Source organism: Carlito syrichta, unplaced genomic scaffold (assembly GCF_000164805.1).
Source record: "Carlito syrichta isolate Samal-C Ts95f unplaced genomic scaffold, Tarsius_syrichta-2.0.1 Scaffold152208, whole genome shotgun sequence".
In the NCBI taxonomy this organism is placed as follows: domain Eukaryota; kingdom Metazoa; phylum Chordata; class Mammalia; order Primates; family Tarsiidae; genus Carlito; species Carlito syrichta.
The window spans coordinates 63182-71636 of record NW_007096304.1 but is presented as its reverse complement, the minus strand read 5'-3'; the positions used below and the strand labels follow the sequence as shown (position 1 = coordinate 71636).

Here is an 8455-nt window from a genome sequence, read left to right as displayed (position 1 = left end):
ACACAGCAAAACTGAATTTTAGGATCCAAGGAGGAGCCCTTAGAAATCATCTAGGCCAACACTGTTTTATAGAGGAGGAGACTGAGGTCCAGAGAGGCAGGGCCAGGCAAGTCTCCCCATTCCCATTCCACTATGCTGGCAGAGGACTTCCCTAGTGAAAATCCTCTGACTCGTCCAACTCTTCACTGAAGGAGCATTAGATCTTCTGAATGGAATCCAAGGCTTGCCGGCCCCAACCAGCTTATCCTGGAACCTGAAATCAGGCCTTCATCCTCCATGGCATGAAGAGCCCAGGCAGGCTCCCACTTTGTTCCGGCGACTGTTTCTTCCCCACGAGGTGCCAGATTCAGGGGCAGCCCTGTGGCTGAGGAGCTGGGCCTCTGGGGATGGGGATGCCATGCTGCAGGACCTCCCTCCCTGGGCTGAGGTCTGTGGATGCCCAGCCTCCACCCTGAACAGCAGGGAGACGAGGCCCTCCCTCAGCTTGGGACCCTGTGGAGGTGGCTCTGGGAAGCCTTCAGTGCTGTGCCGAGTGCATTTTCCTTCTTGTGCTCCATGGAAATCCTCCAAGTTCCATAGTGGGGCACTCAAGTCCTTCTGGAATCTGGCCTCAACCAACCTGCCGAAAGCCATTCCCTGCTGAGTTGGCTGACAGGCCAGCCTTCCTCTGCTTGTCCACATGCTCAGTGGAACTTTCCAATGCCTGCTAAATGGCCTTTTGAGCTTAGCTCAGAGGGCACCTCCTCTGTCCCCGCTGCACGGGACTCCCAGGCATCCCGGGCTCGGCCTTGCAGCTCTGTGTGGCTGTCAGGGCTCACAGCTCTCCAGGCTGTGAAGTTCTCAAGTGCAGGGCTGTGGGTATGCGAATCTCGGAGGCACCAGCCCAGGGCTGCTGGGAGGCCCTGGCCTGAGGGGCTTGATGGACACTGGCTGGATCGAGTTGCACTGAGCCCAGATGAAGCGTCCAAGTTCCTGGGTCTTCTCATCTGCTCTGGGGAGAACTCAAAATCAGTTTTTAAAAAGCAGCTTCTAAGATGACAAGGAATGTTTAAGGCAGGCTTGAGACCTGTCATTCAGGGGTTCTCAACTGAGAAGCACTGCCCTCCGTGCAAGGAGGCAGGAAAGGCACAGAATAAGGGATGGATTGTCTCCCAGATGGAAGTCTTCCTGGCATTTAGTACTGGGGATGGTATGGGAAGGTTGTGGAGTGTCCTTCAATATGTAGGCTGCATAATGAAGCATCATCTCCCCCAAATGCCAAATAGTGCCCCAAGCCCCACCAAGAGACATCTGGAGAAATAGTTGGTCCATGCTGGTACCTGGACAGCCCCTGGTGACATTGTGATGGGAGAGTTCATGGGCTTAGGGTCCACATAGAGGCATTTAGGACTAACCTCTCCAAATGAGAAAATACCTGTAGATTATCCCTCCTTGGTACTGAGACCAGTTCCACCCCCTGTCCCTTTTGGGCGCTCAGTGTACAGACCTCATCCCACCCCCCGTCCCTTTTGGGTGCTCAGCGTAGTTTTCTGGGGGAGCTGGCAGCTTCATCTGTGGGCACTTATCCATTGCATTTAGGGACCAGTGTTGGGAGAGTCACTGGCATGAGCAGAACCATAGCTGCCTCAGAAGCTGCCGTGAGGGCCAGAGGACCTCTGGGTTTGAAACCTCTTTGTCAACAGAGCACTTTATGCTTTAAACTTTTTATCCATTTTATTTTATTCATTTTCAGTCAGTCTAAAGAAAAGGTGAACATTTTTGGATTATTTTCAAGATACCCTGAAGTAATAATTCTCAAACTGCAGCATGCTTAAGAATCACCAGTCCTGCTTGTGAAGGATGGTGTTTTCTTACCGTCATTTCCAGATTCTGGAGGTCAAGGCAGGGCCCAGGAATGGACAGACTTAACAAGCCTCTGCTGGTTCTGTGCAGCACCTTCTCAAGTGAACCCTAAAGAGCCTTTGCTCTGGGGTGGTTCTTCACCCTAGTTGTATATAAGAATCACTGGAAGCTCCAAGGTGTAGGGAGGCCTAGGTCCTATCTGAATCCTGGGCTTCTGGTGTACCTGGGATGGGGTTGTCTCCAGATACTGTTTTAGAAGTTTCCCGCGTGAGTTTAATGTGCAGCCAGGGCTGAGACATGGAGATCTGGATGAAGAGAAAATTTTGCATCCAATTGGTCAAGAAACTATGGTAACCGATATTTGATATTTTGAACCACTCACGAATAGAGCTTGAGTCATGAGCATGCTGTTATCTAGAGTGGGCAGGGATGACTCATGGCAGTGAATGCCAGCCTCTGCTTTTGATTTTTTGAGACTGAAATTAGCTTTCCAGGCTGGGGTGGGGAGGAACGCTTAGGTGGATCAGTATTGCCCCCAAGTGGTGAGTCTGTGGTGGTGGATTGAATGCTGCGACCGCAGGTCTGCAGAAACACCTTTCTTTCCCTTCCAGCTCTTCTGAAGTGTTGGAATGTAGAGATAACGATGATGGTGAGGATGGTGGTGTGGGTAATGATGGCTACCAGTGATTGGGCCTAACCTCTCTGTTTGTGTTACATGAAGTGTTCTCTTCAGTCCTGAGTCACCTTTCAGAGTGGGTTTTATTTTTTTATTTTAAAAATGAAAGAGCTCAAGCTTAGAGAGATAAGGCTTAGACACACACATAACTTCAGAATGAAACATTTACAAAAATTCACAGTATATTTCTCTATGCTTAGATACTTTACTGGATACTTAACCCATTGTAAAGCTGTGATTAAAAAAAAAAAAGAAGAAAAAAAAAAAGTCAACCAGAAAAACCCCAGAGAAGTGTTCTCCAAACCAGGGGAAAGTTTTATTGAAGCTCTTTCCAAGTGAGAGCCTAATCCATATTCTGAATGTTGTCTAGGTATCTTGTCAAACTCCGGGCCCCCCAAAAAGCGCCACAAAGGGTGGTCTCCAGAATCTCCATCAGCTACAGATGGTGGCTACCCTCAGGGTGGTGGGAACAGAGCTAAGTATGGTAAGTGACCACAGCCTTGTCCCAAATCCCAGAGCTGGGTACTAGGGGCAGTGCTGCTGGAGGGGGTGTGTGCATGCGTGTGTGTGCCAAGGTGAGGATGGTTCTCTAGGGAGCCCAACTTTGTTGTAGCAAAAGGATCCCTTTCTCATATGTTAGAATTATTTTACAAGACCAAGGATCCCCATGCGGAGTGAGTTCCCTGGTCCTGAAAAAAATTTAAAAGGAGCTTGTTTATTAGCAAGGATATTGAAGAGGAGGAGACTGAGTTATTGGTGGAGAAGGTTGGACTGAATGAACTTAAAATGATTTGACCTTGGGTTTCCAAGACTTTGGTGCTCTTGTAAGCAGGGATATGGATCAGGTTGGCAGATTTATTGGCTGGCCTGACATCAGATCTCCCAGAGATAGATGCCTTGTCTGATGTATTCTGCTGATATTCTTGACATGTTCCTAGAAGGTGCAGGTATGTCCTGCATGCCACAGGCTGGTTTGGTGGGACCAGCTTCAGTCACCTTTCCTGTCGTGGCCTCTGGAGAACCAGTGTCCGTTCCTGACAACTTGCTGAAAATATGCAAGGCCAAACCAGTGATATTTAAAGGCAAGTATAGCATTGCACCGAATTGTGGGGGTAGGAGAGCCTGGAAGAAGAGATGGGAAACAGGCAAAACTGAGGCCTCATCGCAGTCTGACTCCAAGGGCATCTTCCTGAGATGAACCTAAAACTCTTTCCAGGGCAATGAATGAATGAGGCGAAACCAGTCACTAGGTCAGCCCCGATTAGGTGCCAGGAACTATAGACTTGTCACATTTTCCACAGTGTGCCCAAGTGAAGCAATTCTGTTCCATGATGTCCATTTGCTTGTCCATTCGTTCTTTCCTTTACCTACTCAGTTTCACTGAGCTCTTGCCATGGAATGGCCCAGTGCTGAGCACCAAGGACTAGGAGATGGATACATCTATCCCTTGCCTCAAGGAGTCCCGGTCTGTCGAGTTGTCTAGAGGTCACCTTGAGCCACTAGTATATATTTATTTTTGAGTTGGAATCTCACTATGTTACCTAGCTAGAGTGCAGTGGCATGCTCATGGCCACCCTGGTGTGCTGGGCTCTAGTGATCCTTCTGCTTCAGGCTTCCAAGTAGTTGGAACTATAGGCATGTGCTACCATGCCTGGCTAAATTTTTGTTTTGTTTGTTTTTTGTGTTTTTTTCTCACTCCTTCACCCAGGCTGGGGTGCAGTGGTACACACACTCACGGCCACCCCAGCGTTGACCTTCTGGGCTCCAGTGATCCTTCCGCCTCAGCCTTCCGTGTAGTGGGAACTATAGACGTGTGCTACCACGCCCGGCTAGTTTTCATTTTATTGTAGAGAGGAGGTCTCACCAAGTTGCCTGGGCTGGTCTCGAACCTGTGGGCTCAGGCAATCCACTTGTCTTGGCCTCCCAATGTCCTGGGATTACAGGCTGAGCCACCGAGCCTGGCCCTGTTTTTTGATTTATTGTAGAGGGATGGTCTTGCCAAGTGGCCCAGGCTGGTCTTGAACTCGTGGGCTTAGGCAATCCACTTGCCTCAGCCTCCCACACTAGTATTTTTTGACTATGAAATCTGACTTTGGTTGGGCAAAGGTAGCCATGGTCACCACTGTTGTACCATTATACAAAATTAGATCTGATCTATTTGGTGCAGGGTGCTGATGTATGTGCTCTGTGGAGGAAGATTTTAGGCTCAACTAAAGGAACCGTTTCTAATGGAGCAGGAGACCTTGGAATGGGAGAAACTGAGGATTTAGCAGAGTTTGACTGATGACTACCTACTGCAATGGTGTGCTGACATAGAGTGACACACACACACACACACACACACACACTCAAGTGCATAACACACAGGCATAGCACACACACACATTCAGACTCTTCTTAAGTTAATATACCATTTGCTAGCATAGTTGTAGATAGCAGAGGGAGAGTGAGGGGAATATGGGAGAGGCATCCTACTGGTAATTAAGAACTAAGAAAGGGCACTTCTATCTTTTCCCTCACAAACAAAAACAGAACAAAACGGACAGGGTATTCAGGAAGTAGGGTGCACATTTGGGTTTTGACCTTGGCGTGAGGTGGGGCCCATGGCTGGGGTGGTTTCATTGGGCCCCACTAGCTAACTAAAGTGAAGGCCAACATTCAGTCGTGCCACATATTTTTTGTGTGGCCGTTGTGTGTCTGTGGCAGGCCCTGAGAACACAGCTAGGACAGGGTGTGTAGCTTGGGGTGTGGGCGGGGTTTTACCAGCACCCGCTCTGACCTGGAGCCCTGCAGACCTGCCTCTCACATTCAGCAATCTCAGGATAGAGACTGTTCTCTTTGTTCTCAAGTGTACCATGTGTTCTTACCACCTCTCTGTTGAAGCCACACCTCTCTGTAGAGTGCCTGCTTCCCCAAATCCTGTTCCCCAGGACCATGTGCCTAAACCCACCCAAGGCTTCAAGACCCTTCCATGGAGACTCCTTAGTCTCCCTTTCATCTGGCTCCCCCGGCAGTTTCTCTGGGCTTCTCTTTTATGTCAAATATCACATCCTTTTTTAAAAAAATAGTGACTCTATGTTGCCTCCTATGAACCATGATGTTTTTAAGCAGTGCTACCCAGAGTGTGGTTCCTGGTTCAGCAGAACCTACATTCCTGGGAGTATATTAGAGGAATTCATTCCCACCCCAACCCAGAGTCACACTCAGGCCTCAATTCTGAATCAGAAGCTCTGGCACTTGGGGAACAATTCCCTTGAGGTTGTGACCTGTCTCAGCACTAGATTACACCCAGAGCCTAGGATGATGCCTGCACATAGCACATAGCAGGGCCCAGAAGATACATTTGTGTTGACTACACAGAATACTCTATGAGTACAAGATACCACACACTCAGACATCTCTGATATCTCGGTCACTTGGAAGGATTTGACATCTTCACCCTGTTTTATAAATGTGGAGACTAAGGCTTAGAGACATTAAACTTTTTGCTTAGGGTCATGTAGCTAAAGAATTGGTGAAGAAGAGATCTGAACTCGAACTCGACCTGAGCAATTCTGTCTCTGAGTTGTCATCAGAATAAATCTTCCAACGTTTGCTGAAGCATTTGCCAGGGTCTGTCAGTTTTCTGAATCTTCTGATCTCTTCAGTGATTTATTTTCCTAACTCAGCTTTGCCAGAAAGTCCTGGGTGGATGCAAGGCAGAGTCCTACCTGCTTGGAGTCAGGGGGGCAGAGGCTGGCAGACAGTATCTGGCAAGATCTGGAAGATGTCGTACACACAAGGGTCCCATCGTCAGTGACCCAGGAGTAGTGTAGGTGATGGCGGCATGGCTTTGGGCAAGGCCCTTCTCCCTGGGCCTAGGCTTGCTGGCCTGTAAAATAAGGGGATTGGATAAAATGAACAAGCAAGTGTGACAGCCCCTGATGGTTATAAAAGGCCACAGCCCTGTCATTCTAGGTCCCAGGAGGACAAGGCAGGTACACTAGATGAGTGAGGGCTGAAGGTCCCAGACTTCTTGGCAAAAGGGCACTTGAGTGACCCCAGATACAGCTCACCTGTCTCTGTTAGTTCCCTTGAATAACTCACCCATGTGGGAACAACACTGTGCATGAGGCCAGGTGCCAAGCAGCTGCTGTTTCTTCCTCCTCAGGCCACGGGAACTTCCCTTACCTCTGTGGGAACCTGAACGACGTTGTGGTCAGTCCCCTTCTGTACACGTGCTATCAGAATTCCCAGTCCATCTCCCGAGCATACGAGCAGTACGGCGCCTCTGCCATCCAGCCCATCTCAGAGGAGATGCAGCTTCTGCTGACTGTCTATTACCTCGTCCAGCTAGGTGAGTCCCCGCCACGGGCTGGGTCCGCCACAAGGTGGCCATTAAAGGAGGGAAGAGCCATGGGACCAGCACAGACTCTCCAAGGGCCCTTGTGAGGCCAACTTGGGCTGTTGGAAATGAAATACAGGGGACGTGCTTATGGCTCCACTGGGAGGACATCATGAGATCACTGCAGAGCCCACACTGAGGGACAGAGAGAGGAGGTTGAAATTACAATTCCAAAATATTTACCTGCCATTTTAGGTACAAGGAGGTAGCAGGGAATAAAACAAAGACCCTGGTCTCAGCCAGCTGAGAAAGGTGAGAGAGAGAAGCAATAAACAGTGAGAGAGAGAAGCAATAAACAAATGGAAAATAGGCAGGTAAAAGGTGGGACGTGCATACTGTGCGTGTCTGTGTTAAGTCAATTTAGGGTCATCAAGAAAGGCCTGTGTGAGTAGGGACCCAGGCCATGAGAAGGGGCCAGTCATGTAAAGATCTGAGGAATGAGGATGTGTGAGGGCCCCTAGATGGGAGGGAGGGAGAAGAAGGCTGTGCGATGGGAGAGAGGGTGGAGGAAGACTGTGGGAGGAAGGGAGGATAGGGAAGGATGTTGGGGGGAGGGAGGACGGGGAAGGCAGGGAGGGGAGGAAGGATGGGGGAAGGCTCTGGTGGGGGAGGAAGGGTTGGAAAGGCTGTGGGAGGGAGGGAAGATGGGGAAGACTGTGGAGGCAGAGGGAGGAAGGAGAAGGTTGAGGGGGGAGGGAGGATGGGGAAGGTTGTGGGAGGGGAGGGAGGCTGTGGAGTGTGAAGGAGCATCATGTGTCCTGGGCACTAGAGAGACTGGCATGATTGCCTCGGAGAGAGGGTGAGTGTGAGAGCTATGTCCAGATCCAGGTAGGGTTGCAGGCTACGGTCAGGAGTGTGATTGGGTAAGGGTGACCGTGGTCTGATTTTCACTTCAAAAAGGCCATCTCAGCTTCGGGAGGTGAGGGTGTGTTACAGGGACTATGGTGGAAACAGGGCTGCTGCTGTCACCCAGAGAGGTGGGTGGTGCCTTGGGCCACTTAGGGTGGTAAGAGCGGGGTACCAGGTATATCCTGAAGGGGAGGGATACTTGAAAACCCCCTTTGGGGGCAAGATGGGGCCTGGGTTTTGTCCTGAGCAGCCAGGTGAATGGTGGAGGTGAGCCTGAGTGCTGTCTGGCAGTTTCAAGTCTGAAATGCCCATAAAACAGCAAAGTGGCCTGTGGAATTTATCTGGGCAGGTCTTGAGCCCTGGGAGAGGATGAGGCCCCAGGTACAAATTTAGGAAACCTTGGCTTAGAGGTAACTTATATCAAGTCATGAGACCCACTGAGATCTCCTGGGGGTGGTCACGGGTAGGGGAAGGTGCCATAGTTTGAGCCCTGGGACACTCATTCAGAAAACCAGAGGATGGGACTGAGATGGAACAGGAAGGAAGGCAAGGATAGTCGCGAATCTGGAAGCCATGATGTCACCTCTCCCACCTTTCTCATCTGCAAGCAAGCGTGGCTCATCCTGAATCCAGCCTTGCCCTCCTTTTCTGTCCCCGCCCCCCACCCTCCATGCATCAGTCTTGGCCCAAATGAGGAACTGGGA

At 50.1% G+C, this 8455-nt stretch overlaps 1 protein-coding gene across 2 annotated transcripts in view; it reads left to right on the top strand.

Moving 5' to 3' along the window:
* Positions 1–8455, top strand: part of GREB1 (growth regulation by estrogen in breast cancer 1) — a 99185-nt gene that overhangs the window by 37113 nt on the left and 53617 nt on the right. For both annotated transcript variants that reach the window (XM_008050575.2, XM_021708851.1), the window contains 3 exons: positions 2889–3002; positions 3457–3600; positions 6669–6854. In XM_008050575.2, the coding sequence (XP_008048766.1) occupies positions 2889–3002; positions 3457–3600; positions 6669–6854 (444 nt within the window). The remainder of the gene's footprint in view (positions 1–2888; positions 3003–3456; positions 3601–6668; positions 6855–8455) is intronic.